Source organism: Strongylocentrotus purpuratus, unplaced genomic scaffold (genome assembly GCF_000002235.5).
Source record: "Strongylocentrotus purpuratus isolate Spur 01 unplaced genomic scaffold, Spur_5.0 spur5_scaffold_13, whole genome shotgun sequence".
Classification (NCBI taxonomy): Eukaryota; Metazoa; Echinodermata; class Echinoidea; order Camarodonta; family Strongylocentrotidae; genus Strongylocentrotus; species Strongylocentrotus purpuratus.
The window spans coordinates 26,400,640-26,420,080 of NW_022145598.1; the positions used below are offsets into that span (position 1 = coordinate 26,400,640).

Consider the following 19,441-nt stretch of genomic DNA (forward strand, 5'->3'; position numbering starts at 1 on the left):
GAATAAACACCGCCTTTGTCGTATTAGTCCGATAATGCATAACTGACTATACGACGTTAAGCCGGACAGTGACCCTAATGGATACTATCCAGTCACACGGCCAAAACGATACCAGACCGACCGATTATTGGCCTTTTGAGGCATTGCAATTTCTTGTTCCGTCCATCGTTTGTTTGACTGCGGTATTTAAAGAGGTAATCATTTGATACACATGTTAATGAATATTGTTTAATATTAACAGAACCTCTGAGGACCCGTTTGCGTGGTGGAAGTGGATCATTTGAAGGAACAGTTGAGGTTTACTACCAAGAAGCATACGGTACAGTGTGCGGCGATGACTGGGATTTGGATGACGCCCACGTCGTTTGTCACACACTGGGATATCCACGTGCTTCTGCTTATTACACCAGCGCAAACTTTGGCGAAGGCACAGGGGAAATTATCCTGGATAATGTGAATTGCACGGGATCTGAGTCAAACATCGCCTTCTGTCAACACAACGGTTACCTATCTCACAACTGTGAGCATCGTCAAGATGCAGGAGTCACGTGTGAAGGCATTGGTAATTATATTTTTTCTTTAAGTTCCTGGGGAGGGGGGGGGGTAGTAATTACTCTGAATGAAATAATTCATTCTATATACCGCACATGAACATTTTAGGTCTATGATTGGTCAAAACTGCAGGATGGATAATTCACCATTAAAGGCTGGGCAGTAATAGTATAGATATATTGACTTCTATGAAAATAAACAAATATACCATGCACTAAGAGGCTCTAGTTGAAATTATGGATCGAGGTGGCAGGAATAGCACTATTTTCTGAGGGGCGTAGTCCCGAAGAAACTGGTGGTATTTCTGTCGCCGAGGAATCCATAATTTCACAAGTGGCTTGAAATAATGCATGATATATTTGTTTTATATTTTTCAAACCAACCTTCAAAAAATAATAATGATAGTAATAATGTTTACTGTCACTGAAGTAGTGAAGAGTGCAGTGAGAGCAGCGCAGACGCGCGACCGCGACCGATAGCACATTGATCTTGATCGATCGTATATATATGACGTCATCCATGGTACAGTGCTATCGTATAATGCACTATACAATGGATGACGTCACGGTTACATCATAGCAATGTTATGTTCGGTCACGTGATGCCATGTTGACCAATAACTTGACAGGATTTCATTGATCAAAAATATAATAACAGTTGCTTCTATAGGCTCAAGGGATCATATCAGGATATAACATCCCCGAGAGCCTATCGAAACAACTATGCCTCGAAGCAGTCAATATATCTTTAATATACCGTAAAAGAGCCAAAGAATACAATTTGCGACTCGCTTATATACCAATCATGGGTTCTCACATTTACAAAATTATCATCAAACAGTGCTCCAGTAGAACAGGGAAAGCAGAACTGTGCTCGTATTTTTTTGCGGCAAAAAACACGACTTCACCTTCATCCAATCAGATGACAGGATTAGGAAAGATTCTTAAAGTAAGGTATATAATATAGATATATTGACTGCTATGAGAGGCATAGTTGTTTATGTAGGCTCAAGGGGACGTTACATCCTGCTATGAACCCGAGGCGTCTTTAATATTTACTGGGCAAAGCTCTACATGCGCGTATTAAGCAATACAAGGACGCAATGGTTCCTCGTGAAGTTAGCAATGGGTACGGGCACAGTCCCACAGATTCATATGCAAATACATTTTGGTAGGCATATGCTGTTAACATATATATATATTTAGCATTGACACGCGGGATGTAGTATATAAGACTGCCATCTGCAACTTGAGTCACGGTATATTTTTGAGATCACCTTCGGCAATAGTTTTACCCGCAGTCGATGTGTAGACAATGCAAAATGTAATTAAAGGGGCACGTTCCCGCCAGTGTAGTTATCGGAACATGCCATCTGCGTAAGAGCCGTATTCTGTTGGTGTCAATAGGCAGCTATAGCACTGTCCGCCAGCGCGTACGTATTTTGAACGCCCTCTGGAATACAGGGGAACATGCCCCTTTAAAAGCAGAAAGGGTCAAAAATAGGTTTCAAAAATTGTCTAGAGCACATATCAGGCTTCTTCTCATCCCACAATTATAATAATAAAATTGGGTTCTTGTATAGCGCTCATATCCGTCAGACTTGACACTCAAGGCGCTTCAGATTATTACCCTGGCTTTAGCACGGCTGCTATTAAGGCGCTCTATAGCTCTAGCAAATATATATTTCAGATCATTTCGTTTATTTCCATTTCCAACAAACTAAACTAAAATACATATGGTTGCATTGTAAATAGTAAAACAATTAAACTTAACAATATAACTTTAATTGTTCCGCAGTGTACAACAGACACATTAAACAAGTTGGTCATGGTGTCATGGAGGGGACTGTTGAAAAGCTGTGATTGTAGAGATTGCATTACCCTATAACTTATAGTTGCAAAAATAGTATATCAATAATAGGGAAACGCCCAAACACGTAAACCGGATTGATATAACATAAACAGAATTGAAAAGGACAGGGAAAGAAGGGAGACAAGGAACGAGAGAGTACATGTAGGCACATCCTTCTGGAGCTGTGTTCAGTACTATGGAATTAGCCTTGTAGGCTGTAGCAACATAACTGTGCAACTGATAACTGTGCAATTTAAAAACAATCATGGTTTAGTGGACACGTGTTAAAAACGGAAAGGTTTAGACACCGGAGGTATGCGCGTAACCAGTAACAAATCTTTGGTTAAAGGGACAGTTGAGTTCTTGGTTAAGACCGCAAATGCCTTCAAAGTGCAATGTTATTGCTCTTATTTTTATTTATGACATTTCTAGTGCCCATTAATGATCTTTAAATTGCTATGAAGGTAATTTTACACCCCAAGATGTGTGAAATTTAGATTGAATCCGATCATACCAAATTAGCTCCACTTCAAAAAAAATACGGTGACCGTTAATTAATTAATTAATAATAACAATACACGGGCCGGCTGGTTGTGCATACTACAACCAACACGAAAAAGCCAACCGTAATATGCCATTATTGGCATTGGCTGCAAAACTATCAAAAACTTGTAGGGGACCCAAAACATTAGAAATGGTTATATTTATGGATCTTTCAGCCGTCTCTGAACTAGTCTAGTTTTGAACTCTATATTGATTTTTGTTATTCGCCGACTATAAACGTTAAGCCGAGTGATGGCGCGATCCTTAGTCGTTTATAGTCGGCGAATAACAAAAATCAATATAGGGTCCAGAACTAGACTATCTCTGAACCGATTTTGATCCAACAAAGACGATTTGTCATTTAAATTGTATGCTCTTTGAAATTTGATACTCAGTTTTACATTATCTCACAAAAATAGGTAATGGTAGCCCATTTATTTCTTTACAATGCTCCCCTATTCCTTTTCGAATTGCTTTTCTTTTTCTTTTTCTTTTTCCTTTAAAAGTTGACGCCATTTTGAGAGACGGGAGCAGCAGCAGAGAAGGTCGGGTCGAGGTCTACTATCAAGGATCATGGGGTACCGTTTGCGACGATGGCTTTGGTATGACTGATGCGCATGTAGTTTGTAGAATGATAGGTTATACCTTCGCGGAATCCTTTTCGTGCTGTGCGGCATTCGGCCCAGGAACTGGTGACATTCTCCTGGATAATCTCCAATGTACGGGAGAGGAAGTGACGATTGGACATTGTATGCAGAATCCATTTGCAACACGCATCTGTGGACACAGTAAAGACGTAGGAGTAACGTGCATTAAACGTAAGAATAACAATGATAATAATATTACAAGAACTTAAAGGAATTAATTCCTGCCAGATACCCATTTACTTCACATGGGTCGAGTGCGGCAAATCAATGAAGATTAATGACTTGCAGAGGACATTAGTTCCATGACAGCAACACGCCGACACTCCCTTCAAGTATCAACTGTCAGGAGGACGGTGTAAAACCAAAGCTAACTCTGTTCTCGCCTTATTTCCAATTTAGATAATAGGGCCTTTATTCCTACAAGTAAACTGATTCTAGTTGAATTCATGGATTTCACGTGTTAAACCCCACCGAATAAATAGATCCCATCAAATTGTTTTTCAGTTTCAGTTTTCAGCTTTATCTGTCATTTCCAACAGAACAGTACATTTGATAGGAAATAAGATATACAATACAACATTCAATAATATAATACATTTTACATGGTTTAAAGTTGTGAAATAGAATGTATTCATAAGTATCCAGTATAATGTTTTTTTTTAAGTTAAACAAAAAAGAGTAAACCTGTGGAAATGGAGGGATCCACTGAAAAGCAGAGCTTGTAAAACGTGGATCATTAAAATAATGACAAACATAATTTCTGTAACATGTAAATATATTGACTTGAACAAAATACATAGATAAAATTGTATCCTTTTGAGAGTTACCAAAATCGGAGACGCTATACCATGGTAATTTTGATTTTGATTTTGTTTTTATAAATTGAATTTAATTATTTTCTTCTGCAAAACATACAAATCAAATTACATTTCAACGATACAACATGTACAAACTTAAATAATTTTGTTGAACGTATACACAACATAATAGTATTAGAAATGTTGACATTGAAGCAAAATGTAAATGGTAAAACACTATCAGTCTATTAGACCCTTGTTACAGTGAGTAAAAGGCCTGGCCCGGCCTTTTGCTCACTGTAACAGGGGTCTAAGTCAGTTATATATATACAGAAGAAGAAGGGCTATCACAATAAGTGTTTGCTTGATAGCATGACAGCCTGGGACGGGATAATGGTGAAGAAGGGATGGACATCGAAAGAAGTAGTAGTAGTAGTCATTCTATGCAGACCGAATTTATTTTATTTTCCACATAATGTATTTAATGACAAGATAATAACAATAATAAACGTTATGATATAACAGAAAAAATTAGCATTGAAATATTTTTGATTTTTTTTAAAGGCTTGTAATGCAAAATAATTTAGTTACAGATATGGAAAACGAATTTATTTGGAAGCAATGCTTGCTAGGTGTAGCTTCGCACAATAATACATTAAACTTAATACATTAATAACTGAATCTTGGAAGATTACGGAGTCAAATAAACATGACGGACACAAAAACGAAACAAAAACAAATACGTCAAACACAGGTGTAATACCTGTTAGCGAAGGTGAACATCGTCGTTACATATGATGCATTTTTCTACATTATACACTAAATATGACCAATTTTTGTGTGAGAACAGGTACAGTATGGTTTCGGAATACGCACCTTATTTTGGGATTATCGAGTAGACGAGTACCCTAATTTTCGAAAAGAGCAGGTATATACATGTACACTTTCAAAATGATCGTTAATATCATGAACATGACCCCTTTCGTTAAATGTCTTCCTTTTGTGTGAGGAAACTAATAGAAAGTTGTCCCAAACTACGTCACAGTGACATTACCGATTCAACTAATATGAAGTGCCTATACGTGATCAAAACTTGAACCTAAATATAATTTGCTTGTTTGTCCGATTTCATTAGAATATTCTCCTCTTTGTTTTTCTAATGTTTCTGCTTTCTTTAGAAGTACTAGTCTGCCAAGATTTTATCTCTCTTTTTAATTTGGTGTATTTCTAAACCAATTTCTTTTCAATCTGGCATACATTCAGACCACATATACAACATTATTTCATTTGTATCAGTTCCCGTGCGTCTTGTTGACGGAGCTTCAGCCAATGAAGGGCGAGTCGAGGTGAACTACCAAGGATCATGGGGTACAATCTGTAATGACTCCTGGGATATCAAAGATGCTACCGTTGTTTGTCGAATGCTGGGTTATACTGGAGTCTCTTCTGCAATGGTGCGCTTCGGAGAAGCCACAGGTGATATCATCCTCGACAACGTCGGATGTTACGGGTCAGAAACGCACATCGCACAATGCACACATGGCGGCTACGAGATCCATAACTGCGATCATTCTGAAGACGTTGGTGTTATATGCAGCGGAGAAGGTAAAGTTGCAATTTCCGAAAATGTAATACTATCACTCAAAAAAAAAAAAATTAAAGCAAAGAAGTGCATTTCAATATATTCCCTGTATTAAAGGCGGCCTATCCTAAAACAAATATACTAATGAATCATGTTATTGTACTTCAAAGCACGAAATTAATCATGTTCCTCTCAGAAGGTTTTATTTCACGTGTTATTATTGGTTCTAGGACACCTACCCCCTGGACATCCACCCCCCCCCCCCCGATAACCACCCCAGTCAACTACCCCCTAAGAAAAGTATCCCCTAGGGCAACCACTCTCTAGGACGAATACCCCCGGGCAACTACCCCCCGAACAACTACCCCCAGACAACTACCCACTACGACAACCATCCTCTAGGACACCTACCCCCGGTAGAACTATATAAGGGGGTAGTTGTCTCGGGTGTCGTTCGACAGAGAAAGAGTACAACTACGACAAAGAATTATACCACTAAGCCTGGAAAATGTTCTGTCTTCAAAGAATCAACGAACTATATTAAGATATATACGACAAACAAAGAAATATGATATCCTTAACCCCCCCCCCCCCATCTATCTATCTACCCTCCCTTTTTGTGTGTTGTTTTTGTTATTGCTTTTGTGTACTATAAACGTATTATGTAAAGTCACTGTCTATCCGTCGATATGTCCAGTGCATGCTTCTGTTCTATTTGTTTTTGTTTTGATTTTAAAAAAAATGTTTCAAAAGTTTCTTTGCTCATTCCTGACAGAACGACATAGGCCAAAACATGGAAACTCAAGTGACGTCATGCTTAGAAGTACACTGTGTATCTGAGTGGCCTAGATCCGCAGGATTGATAAGCTCGCTCAATGACTAGACTAGGCGTAAATAGTCAAATCTGACTGAGCGCCAACAACAACGGGTGTAGTTGTCCTGGGGGAGGGGGGGGGGTGGGGGATGGGGTACTCGTCCTAGAAAGTGGTTGCCCTAGGGGGTAGTTGTCCTAGGGGGACGTTGACTGGGGTGGTTATCCGGGGGTGGATGTCCAGGGGGTAGGTGTCCGGATATGGTTATTATTACTTGATATCATCATCCAAATATTATGGCTCACTTTATGTTCTGTCAGTGGCCGTTTTCGTACATAGCCAGCCGCAAAAGAGGATTATTTGACGAAAAATCAATGCTTTTATAAAGCCCAGATAATTTCGTAAACATCAACAAATTAGTTAACAGTTAGTTACTTGTAGAAAACCAAGATAAAACACTTGTCAAAAGAAGGCAACTGCACCAATTATACAATAAACTCCCAGTTTGTAATATCTCGTTGGTTTGATACAGATTTTATGTAGTGCAGCTAGGCTATTATAACAAAAATGCCAGAAATAAAGAAAAAGGTGTTCTGGCCCATATGCAAAGACTACACAGTTTATGCATACAACTCGAATGAAAGAAGACACTTATGCTGACCTACACGTCGCCGACTGACGGCGTGGAAGACTTTGCTATATATTCTACAGACCCGATCCATGTTATGCCTCTGTCGCATATACACTCCGGGGCCCGTACGGCGAGTAAAACAGACATTTTGGGAATTTCCGGCCGGTGTCCGGCCGGCGGCCGTCAAGTTCCTACGGGCGCCGTGACAGTTTTCTAAGCCGTACGGGCGCCGTGGTGCTGAGTCGGCTGCTCCCAATTCTCCCGGCGTTTTTATCTGACCGTTAGCCCGTAGAAAGCCCGTAAAGGGCCCGTGGGGCACCTTACGGGTCCCGTGCGGGCTCCGGACGGTGCCCGGACGGGCCCCTCACGATTTTGGGGGTCAATTTTCATGAAAAATCTTAACGGGCGCCTTGCGGTGCTCAAGGGTTCCGTACGTGTACCCTACGGCGCCCTCACGGGCCCCTCAAGAGACCCGGGTGATATGCACAACAATAGGCGTCTGCCGTCCGGGGGCCATTTAAAATGAATATTGCCCGTGCGGGTCCCTCACGGCGGCATCTCGAAATGTACAACGCAGTTTTAAATACAGGAGATGCGGATACCAGAGGACACCTACAGAGTGAGTCGGAAAAAATGTTCCACTTTTTAAAAGTTGTATTGTTTGAAGTATGAATATTTAATCATGAGTTTCATGATATGTCTTGATAGATTTATCCTCCCAGTACATTTAGGTACCATTTTCATTCGAATCTCTGCATGCATGACTGAACATCAGACAATCTTTACAAGACTGCTAGATCGATCTCACTTAATTGAGCCAAGTTGCTGGGTGAGGAATAAAATAATGTTTTGAACAAAGACAGCCAGTTTTTTTCAATTATCCAATTAGCCAGACAGACAAAAATACACAAACACACGCACACGCACACACACAAACACACACACACACGCACACACACGTACGCACACACAACACACACGGTGACAATTGTTTCATACTTACCCCTTTTGTGATTGAGCATTGATTTTTTATCAAGATCACTGAATGTTTAAGTGGCATAACCATAAAAATCTTTCCCTTTTGTACACATTCACTACCACCATCATGTCATCATCATCATCATTGCCATCATCTTAATCTTCATCATCATCATTATCATCATCATCATCATCATCATCATCATCATGAAGCACAACATCCGCCAATACGCACCAAGAGGACAGCGGCCACTCAACTTATCGTACGATAACAAGAATTCCCGACAAAAAGTAACAGTTTGGGTGGGCCTTGTCGGGAATGGAATGCTCATTTATGTGCGTGTGTGTGTGTGTGTGTATGTGTATGTGTATGTGCGTGTGCGTGTGTGTGTGGGTGCATGTGCGTGTACGCGTGTCTGACTGCCTTTGTTCAATGCACTGTTTTATTCCTCACCCAGTAACTTGGCGCAAGTGAGGTCTGGCAGTCATGAAAGATTGTCTGATATTCAATTTCAATTCAATTTCAATTTAGTATTGTCCATTTCTGGATATTTTATTCAGTGATGCATGCAGAGATTCAAACGAAAATGGTACCTAAATGTATTAGGAGGATCATGCTCTATCAAGATATATCATGAAACCCATGATTAAATATTCATACTTCAAACAATACAACTTTTAAAAAGTGGGACAATTTTTCTGACTCGCTCTGTAGTTCAGTACACCGCACGGCACCCGGCCGGGCGCCTTGAGGACCCTGGCCGGGCCCCGGCAGGGGACCTTCCGGGACCCATCGGTACACCTGGTCATCGGACGGAGCCCGTAAGGTTACCGGTCGGCACTCGGTCGGCACCCTGCCGGCACCCTTACGGGCGCCTTGCATTTCACTCGACCAATTTTCTCCGGGCACCTCCCGGGCGCCGCAGAATATGTGACCACACATGCCGTAGAAATGAAAATCGGACGGTTCCCGTACGGTCTCTAAATCCACGGCAAGCCGCCGGGTAGGGAGAATCGTACGGGGCCCGGTTTATATGTGACTTAGGCATTAGTAGGGCGTGCGATCTGCCATTTTGAAGACAAGAAAAATTTGGCAAACTGTTGTTTCAAGCCATATCTGTAACATGGCTTGGTTTAATTTAATTTTTCTATTTTTTAATAATAATAATATTGTTTAACAAGTTGAAATTCATTTTGTAATTTCTACTTGTAGCTGAACTCAAGGTTCGCCTCGTAGAAGGTCCGGATGAGAGCCAAGGTCGTGTTGAGTTGTTCTACTTCGGATCATGGGGTACTGTCTGCCAATACAACTGGACCCCATTGGACTCGGAAGTGGTCTGCAGAATGTTAGGATTCGTCGGGGCTATAGCATATTCAACCTCCTCATCATACGGACGTGGGACAGGGGAAGTGATACTATATCGTCCGAGATGCTCTGGAAAAGAATCGAGTCTTCTTGAGTGTGATCCATTTTATGATCTGGGTATCACTTATTTGTTTTGCAGTGGACATGCAACAGATCTCGGAGTTTCATGCTTAAAACCGGGTAAGAATTAAACCATATTAAAAAGTCAAGAATTTCGCGAGGATGTCTCATGGTATGCCATCTTGTTATTGGTGGCGTATGTGAAAGGGAACAAGGGGTCACATGCCACCCTTACATGTATGTATGGCGAACTAAGGGTAAAAATGTTCGTGCTCAAGTAGGGAAAGCAACATACAAAAGAAGGAAACAAAGAAGAAGAAAAGCATGAAAGGACCCATTCCCCTACGCTACAACAACGGCCCTCTCCCATGGCGTTTAATTCACCGGTGACCGGTGTTCACACCATCCCATGACTTAATGGCGGGATCGATGCGTTATTTCCAAGCATTAATATTATGCCAAGAAAGCTTTACGATCTTCAATATATGGAAGTCGAGTTTTAAGCATGTGCTTCGGTGCAGCGCAAGTCCCAGTCAATTTAAGCACTCCGTCACTAGGAGCTTTTGTGACTCACAAAGGTTCCAAGAGATGGATCCTAGTCTCAGTCCTGAGTTCTCGTTCGACCAAACACAACTTTGAAAGCAGCTCAGTAAAAATCAATGCGTGGAGGCATTGTGTTCAAAATGCTTGGGAAAAATCTTTTAAAGTCAACCTACGGTTAACGTAGATTTTTTTTGGGAAATAATACTGTGGGTCAGTTAGTTTCGAAATCTATGAAGAATGGGTCGTGTAAAGAAACGTTCCACATTGCAAACATATCAAGCAAATATATAAAGCGAATATTTACGAACAGCAGGTTGACTCTAGAAGATTTCCCCCCATTTCTACCACGCACTGAACGATGAGGGCACTATATGCACTGTGCGATATCCGCTGTGTTGTGAGCATTTACAGGCAGTACTCGGTTTCCCAACTTTAACAAAAAATGTTTTAGCCCTCCATAGGCTATTTTATCGAGTCAAAAAAAAATTGTTTACAATACAATGAAATGAAGCCTTTCTTTAACTTAAACGAAATCGAATACTTTAACATTTCTTTCCTTGTTGTTCACACAGTGATTGTTACTTAGTAAAAAAAAAAAAAAACGTTTTACATACCACCTTTAGAATAAATATATCTCTTGTCTTCATAATATTGAATAATCTTCAAAGAACTATATTTAGGAACTTTGTTTATTTAGCTTTTGTACGAATAGTTGCCACGTTCTTTTAAAGGCACACTGTCCTACTTGTAGCTACTTGATCCCTCTATATAGAAAACTTCCCAAATCGGTGGCTGTTGGTCCCCCATGATCCTCTTTTTCTTATGTTAAATGAGAGCTGAGTTAATGAGATAGCCACCTGTCACAGTGACCTCGCTGGCTCGCTGTGTGGTCTAATCCCTTCTAGCTGCAGTAGTAACGCCTACCTTTAAGGCACTAGCAGTGCCCGGCAGTGCCTTAAAAGGACGTCACATTGCGCTCACGTTTCCGTCTTGCAAATCTAAAAGTCCCTACTGCTGTCATTCGATTTCAGATGATTTCCGGGTGCGTTTGGTCGGCGGAAGATCTGACAAAGAAGGCCGTGTTGAGATTCTATACCTTGGTACTTGGGGGACAGTGTGTGATGACAACTGGGACCTAAATGATGCCAACGTGGTTTGCAGAATGCTCGGCTACGAACGGGCGGAGAACTTCTCCTGTTGCGCTGCCTTTGGACTAGGATCTGGGCCTATTGTTCTGGATGAAGTGGAATGCGAGGGTACAGAACCAAACATAGGCCATTGTCGAAGGAGTGATTACGAAACCCATGACTGTGATCACTCGGAGGATGTTGGTGTCTCATGCATCGAACATGGTAATTGTTCACTTTCGAACCTGCGTCCTCGGCTGAATCAATTTTAACTTCCACTCTTAAGGCCCGGTCACACAGAGGGGACGCATGGGGGACGCACGGCCAGCGCATTGGAAATTTACAATTTGGGCCAGTGCGTTGTCGTTCGCTAGGCGTGCATCATCATTCGTTACTCGTTCGTCGAGCGCGCTGGACCAACGCTGGACCAGCGCTATGCATTCGTCGTCATTCGCTGTGTGCGTCGGTTTTTTTTTAGCATGCTCAAAAGTGTGCGCCGAGCTCGACGCATGAATGTATGAGTTTTGCATCTAACTTTGCATTTAAAACGCTTTAAAGCGCGTGAAAACGTTTGCAAAATTATTTCCCCTGTTTAATGTGCATGTACAGTCAATGGAGTGGGAGTGAGATAACCAACCAAAAGACGAAGAAGTTCGGTGGCGCCTTGGTGTCGCTAGAGTACGCTAGGGCCTTGAATTAAAGGGTATCAAAACCTTCAAACTAATTTACTTATATATTACCTTACTTGCAATGCACGAGTTTTGTAGGTTTGCATTGCGAAACAGGTAGAAAAATGCACAAGTTTACGGAAGTGTATTGTAAGTAGTCCATATAAGGACTGAAAGAAAGGTCATAACGTTTTGAACAACATGCTCTTTGGAAACATTGAGATTCTTCTTTCAGAACTCTTGCCAAAGATCCGAATATGTTTTTTTGAACATACTTATGTTTTTTTTAACATACTATGTCCCTTTTGCAGCCAACATCAAATTATGTAGCACTTTGCAGGAATTATGAATATGTCATATATGTCCTATCTGTGAAATTTAAACATTAGGCCGTAAGAAAGCCACCGCAATATACAGATTTTTACCTACAATTTAATTCAAGTTCGGTTCACCTGTGCTTCGCGTACTGAAGGGTCATTGGATAGGTTGTTGTACTGGAAACTATTGCACGCTCTTTTAATGAAAACAAAGTTAGTCTAGTCACATTTGCTCTACGGTTGGGACACGGCGGCCGTAGGCTCCCGAAATCGAAAGATACCTGCGACGGCCGCAGAGAATCTGCTGTAGCCACAGGGTCACCCTAGGGAGTATCCCTATTTTTTTCACAGGCCGTAGGGGTCGCCGTGGGATTATAGCGCGGAGTTATACATTTTTGTTATTTCCAGGTTCCAGGCTTTTCTTTTCCAGGTTCATTCCCAGGTTCGCAATAAGACCATTAGACCTTGCGTCTGCCTTGGTATTTGTCAAAAACCTACTGCCGCCACAGGGACGCCCTAAGACGACCGTGTGTCATCACTTCAAAGGCCGTACGGCAGCCTGTTCTTCATATTTTATTCCCTGCAATAATGACTGATTCAACCCGCTGAAGATGGCGTTATCAACGAAATCATATATACGGTCAACACTCACCAGCCCGCTTCTTATTTTTTCGTATCACAGCGAGCCCAGATTCCAGTATGAGCTCATTTTCATACATAACCAGCTACGAAAGCTTGCAAAGAGGTCACACAAAAATAGACTTTGATTATTTTCTGCTTTATTTACTATTTATAAAAGGAAAACAAAAATTGAGATCAAACCTTCAAGACAACTCCAAGGTTCTATTAATAATACGCTGTCCTGATGAGAAAATGATTTGTATAATTACTATCATCCTATTAACAACGATACCGGATTCCATGTGCGCATGCGCTGGTTTCCTTCGCGAGTGCCCATGCGCAGGTTTCCTTCGCGCGCTAAATCTGGTTTCGCTATAGGGTACGCAAAAGTGAGACGCCACCAGCCCAGCCAAGGCACTTAGCATTTTTTTCTCCGGGCCTCCTAATGTAATGATTACGCCATCTTCGGCTAGCAGCAAGTAGCAAGTTGGTGTGGTGGAGATCAAAATTAAATAGGACATATTGTAGACTACTCTAACATTTGCGACTACAACCATTTGTGAATAAGGTGACTTTGGGACTGCTGCGGCGGCCCTATAATTGATATTGGCCGTACATATTTTAGACCCCACGGCCGCGGCGGCAAATGAAGCACACGTAACCGCGTTTCACCAATCATTTGATAATGATGTGGGAGTGAGTTGTATAGTGATTAATTAATGATATACATGTAACTATAGGCCTAATTTATATTCATTTATTGAATTTACAGAAGTGGAACAGGAATCCTCTACAACCGTGACACCGAATGGCAGTGAAATGGGTCTATCCCAGCCTGCCAAATTTGGTAAGTTAAGTTGCAAGTTACTATTAGCCTTCAAAATGTTTACGTTATAGATTTGATCATTTTCTATTAAATTCTTCTAGGCTTAAGTGTGATATATTAAGCAAATATTAACAGACTACGAGGGTAATGGTACAACTATCATCGCCGAGGTGATCTCGGGGCTACTATCATCCCGAGCCATAAGGCGGGGGATGATGGTAGCCCCGAGATCACCGAGGCGATGATAGTTTGTATCCATTGCCCGAGTAAAGGAGGTTATTATTTGTTTTATATCCGACATCGGCAATGTCTATTTAAAGTGAATTTTACATAATTAAAAGATACAACTAGGTTTTCGATCGCGGTGTTCTGATTCTGCGGGTGCTCCCAAGCATCAATCATGATGATCGTTGAAGCCTAAAAAGGCTGAACAAAACGGGATCCAAAGGCAAAGTCAACAAAAATACTTACAATAATGTAAATCCATCATTCTCAGTAGTCTATAATCCAATATTATCCAAATGACAAATGTTTAGAAGCAAACAAAATGTCTAGATCTAGGCCCAGTCTATCTAGAGCTAGTAAAAAACTAAGACGCAAGGTCGCGCCGCCACAAAATGTTAAGTGGTTTTAATTTGTTTTGCTTTTGTCGCGCATGAATGATATGCATCGATTGCGCTTATTTCAACGCATTTGTTTCATGTTTACGCGATTTTAGGTTCAAAGCACAACATGCAGCATACATGTAATACAGTTGATGCGCGCGCATTTTACTTTTCAAACGCTTAAATTAAGCGTCGTTGACTTGTACTAGTTTAACACTGGCATTTCGCGTAACCTACTTTGCTAGGCTTATATGGGCAAATGGGGCAGCAGCAAAAAAATGCGTTACAAAAGTACTATCTCAGGTAGATAGTAATTTGGCACATATAGCTCACGGCCATGAAGTGATGGGAAACCTATCATTGATCATATGACCTCGTTTAGACCAATCAGATTGCAAGATTCTTAGTATGCGGGATATAATACCATTTCTCTTAGACAGAGTCATATTGTATAAATCAGTAACACGATCGTAAATACTCCCGATAAATCACCCCAGGCAATCTTCAATAGCCTTGTGCGTTACCTAGTGATGAGTGTGGTGCTTGACAATCACGTATAGCGTAATCAGAACATAATTTGTATTGAATATATTACGAGGTCGATATTAGTATTATATTATATTATATATTATATAGGTATTGAAATTCTCCTCGAGGTGATTTAATAAACTTTTCTCCCATCTTGTCCGGTATATTATTGTCACCGGTCAGTGACAGAAGCAGTGAATGTTCACATTGATACGGTCTATCATAATTGGGATTTCGTACGGTTTCCAAACGGTCCTAATCTTAGTCACGAACCCTCCTTTTATACGGTACACATTACACATTGATATGCTATTTGATTTTATGTTTGCGGCTGCCTGTCTTTTTTTAAGATTCCAATATTATTTCTTACCCAGGTTTAATTGGATTCCTCTCCGTTGCAGTTATTGGTATCCTTTTGGGTTGTATCTTCATGACATTAATGGTGCGGAAGTACAGGTATGCCTCACAGCAAAGCACGTTACATTGATATTGCATTTAGCTTCTTTTTTGGGACTGAAAGAGAAGGTTGAGTTCTGGAAATTGGAAACAACAATTTGTGAGATTTGGCCGTTCTTTTGATGTCAGTTTGGAAGAATATCACAGGATGTATGTCACCTGAAAGGGATTGCCCTTCAATAACTCTTATTTTCGAAACAGTACGAGAAATTGCATAAAAGTCTTTGCCCGTATTCAATATACTTCAAAGATTTATTAGTAAAAACGACTTCGGAAAGCCCCTCATGGCTATATTATGCTGCGGTTAAAGTCCATGAAGGTAGATCTTGAAACGGCCGGCCAGTTCTTGTTATTTAGGCTACCGTTTACATCATCTCCTGCTAGCCTAAACTGAATCAAATTGCTAAATCTATCCTTTTTCAGACTCATAATAATGCACAAGATTTGTCTCATCGAATATTATGCCGATAACACATCATTCCCTGTTTCCACATTTGCATTCCAAGGACCATGAGATAATTTCGTTGCGACATTATGTTCAAAATTTAGAAGTATAGTCCTGAAGGCTATATTCAGGCTATGCCTGGATTAGCTAGCATAGCGCTATTTGCATTACATGCATGCAAACTGATAACCTGAGCTGCATTTTGTACGTTTTATTTTTTTATTCCACTTGATCGAAACCCGAAGCGACACTGCGTGGCACTCCCGAAATAGTCCCTATCCAAACAGCCTCAGAAGTATCCTTACATGTAGGGTAGAATTCTTACGTATCTGAGGTATCTCATTTGTACAAAAAAACGACAAGCTAGTTAAGCACTTTCTCTTAATTAGATAAAATCTGAAAATATCAACTACCTCCTAGGGGAAATTACTTAGCCCCCAATGCTTTTATAGAATACGCATTTTTGCTAAGACTTTTCTCTAAGCAAAGACATAAGAGAAGTAAAGAATTGTCATGAATAAGAAGTTTTGGGGTCGGTCGAAAAGGGCAATACAACGTTTTTTTAAAGCCTTATTTCAATTGCTGCCAGACAGTTTCTTCCACAATTTCAATGTCATTAACTTTATATTTTATCATATTAATATATAGGTAACTAGAGAAAATGCTAACTCTATTTTACTTTCATCTTCTTGTCTCTGTTAATTGCCTTGAGGAAATAATTTTTATTTTTAATGTCATGTTTAATTGGGTTCTCTACAACTACAGGAGATCAGCAAATCAGGCTAGTAGTCAGCAGCAAGAGACAGCGAAACAAAACAGTTACAACGGACCACAACATGGTGAGGAAGGTTGCTTGGAACTTAACGTTGTCCCTCCCAAGCTACCAGAGAGATCTTCACGAGATCAGGGTGAATTATACGAAACGCCACGACATGCTGACGATGGAGATGTTTATGAAGATATTAAGATCTAAGAAGAAGAAGAAGATTTTGTTTAATAGTAGTACTACTATTGTTCTTCTTTTCTCCCTTTACCTCTCCCCTTTCCATTTCTCTACTCTTATCACTCTTTCTACCTCTCTACCCGTCTGCCTTTTATGTTTTACCTCCTTTTTCTCTCTCTTTTAGTTATTTTTCTCTGTTCTGAAAATATATATACATTTTGAAGAACAACGTAATTCTTGACCATTTTAATCGTTCTTTATATTTTTCATTTGCTTTTTTAATTCACTTTTATGTGTAATTATTTGAACCTGCAAGATTTAACCTCAGTTCAATGCATCATATCTCTGATTTGATGCATTTCTTAATGTTCAATTTGAATTTATTAAATCAATATTTACTATTATTTTTATTAATTTTGTACGAAATTCTGCATTTCTGCAATTTTCTTAAAGAATAATTAAATACGGAGCATATGTGTGATTATTACGCTAGATTATTTTAATTTAATCTAAATGATGGTGTGCCTTTTTTTACTACTACGTTTGCCTATGCGTTCTCTAATGTATAATAAAATGTATATCTAGATTTATGTTTTAAAGGTTTTGCATAAGAGCTCAGTATAAACGCATTTAATATGACATATATTCAGGATTTTCTCTAGAAACGTCCTTTCGTTAAAGATGGTGAAAGATTATCTAAAAAATGCGGTACTTTAGACTTAGTTTTCAATTTTACTGTAGATACATCTTGTCGTTAAAGAATGAAATATAGGTAGTATACTCTATAATGAAACTTGTATATACAGCAGCTATATATACATGTACAAATGCTTTTTGAAATGGTGAGAAAAGATGGAACCTTCGTTAGATGTACACAATCAATGACATAACATAACAGTAATAGGTAAGGCATACTTTGTGTTCCTTCTATTTACCTCATACTGTTACCATCAAAATTACCATTTAAAAGTAATCATAAAGATGTTTGTTATGTGTAATCATGATGCCATGTAATGTCATAATTTTTCACTGGTATTTAACATTTCATCTAAAAGCTAATGCATTGAGTTTGACCGATACACACATATCTATCGATCTATAGGCTATAATAATAAGCGAGTTCGTAAATAGCTCTGGACCGCATGACCCCAAAATATCCACAGATCTTAGACACTGTGGATTTTAGAATAATCACCTGCCAAAGTGATGGGGGTGCTCTATGAATACCTTTTGTTTGCCTCTTGAGAAGAATACTTCCACCTGTGTATCAGATAAATGTACTGTTGGTGCATAAATAAATACTGACAACATAATTTTCATTAGCACGATCCGAGTATTCGTCTCAATGGTTTTACAATTTGGGTACGAATGACCTTTATCTGCCCATGCGCAAATCCTAATTACGAACTCGCTTATTATATATATATATATATGAACAATGTGGAAGGAAATGAGAGCATAACGGTTGCGTAGCTTCAATCAAAGTTCATATTGCTGTTTAAACTCCTGTCATACAGTTGACATTTTATTCAAACCCCTTGCAAATTTGACGGGTCCCTTCCCCCTTTTTTTCTTACATGTAACTGAAGAATGAAAGGTGGACTGGTTGAATGACAGTCTTTGTCGAATGCTTTCAGATGTGAGCTTTGATATGTCACATTCTCACGAAACACAAACCGCGACGAATCAATCTTTCACATACTTAACAAAATACAAAACTTTGTAAGGGTACGAATGCTAGAGTTGTTGACTGTATGGGTATATTCATATATTATATACTCTGACATATGTATTTCTTGATTTTAATATGCACAATCTACTCAGAGACTAATTGAATGCAAGCATAATTATACTCAAGATTATTTTAATTAACCGAAAAGGATTAACGCTTGTGCTTGTGCGTGGTATATTCTTATATAAAAGCATTCTAGATTTAGGCATTCAGGGTGCATAAGAGCACAGTATAAACATTTTGAATGGAGGTACGAATGATTTAGTTGTTGACTGTATAGGTATATTCATATATTATAAACTCTGACATATGAATTTCTTGAAAAGCCTGATTTTAATATGCACCATCTACTCAGAGACTTATTGAATTTAAGCATCTTTATATATATGATTAGTACTCAAGATTATTTTAAATAACCGAAATGGATTAACGGTTTTGTTTGTGCGTTCTATATTCTTAAAAATAAGCATTTTAGATTTAGGCATTTAGGGTGCATAAGAGCTCAGTATAATCATTTTGAATGGAGGTACGAATGCTTTAGTTGTTGACTGTATACGTATATTCATATACTCTGATGTATTTCTTGAAAAGTCTGATTTTAATATGCACAATCTACTCAGAGACTAATTAAATGTAAGCATATATATATATATATATATGTATATATGATTAGTACTCAAGATTATGTTAATTAACCGGAAAAGGATTAACGCTTATGCTTGTACGTGATATATTCTTAAATCAAAGCTTTCTAGATTTAGGCATTTACGGTGCATAAGAGGTCAGTATATTCGTTTTAAATGGAGGATCA

At 39.4% G+C, this 19,441-nt stretch overlaps 1 protein-coding gene across 1 annotated transcript; it reads left to right on the top strand.

Moving 5' to 3' along the window:
• Positions 1-217: 217 nt before the first annotated feature.
• Positions 218-17,220, top strand: LOC577142 (deleted in malignant brain tumors 1 protein-like). Its single transcript, XM_030983254.1, has 8 exons — positions 218-562; positions 3,453-3,764; positions 5,687-5,995; positions 9,607-9,939; positions 11,394-11,714; positions 13,868-13,942; positions 15,429-15,510; positions 16,721-17,220. The coding sequence occupies exons 2-8, from the start codon at positions 3,551-3,553 to the stop codon at positions 16,926-16,928; spliced, it is 1,542 nt and encodes a 513-aa protein (XP_030839114.1). The 5' UTR covers positions 218-562; positions 3,453-3,550; the 3' UTR covers positions 16,929-17,220.
• The last annotated feature ends 2,221 nt before the right edge of the window (positions 17,221-19,441 follow it).

Coding starts and splice junctions, on each gene's coding strand:
- LOC577142 (XM_030983254.1), top strand. CDS start 3,551: ATGACTGATGCGCATGTAGTTTGTAGAATGATAGGTTATACCTTCGCG. Junction 5,996..9,606: donor TGTTATATGCAGCGGAGAAG/GTAAAGTTGCAA, acceptor TTCTACTTGTAG/CTGAACTCAAGGTTCGCCTC. Junction 9,940..11,393: donor AGTTTCATGCTTAAAACCGG/GTAAGAATTAAA, acceptor ATTCGATTTCAG/ATGATTTCCGGGTGCGTTTG.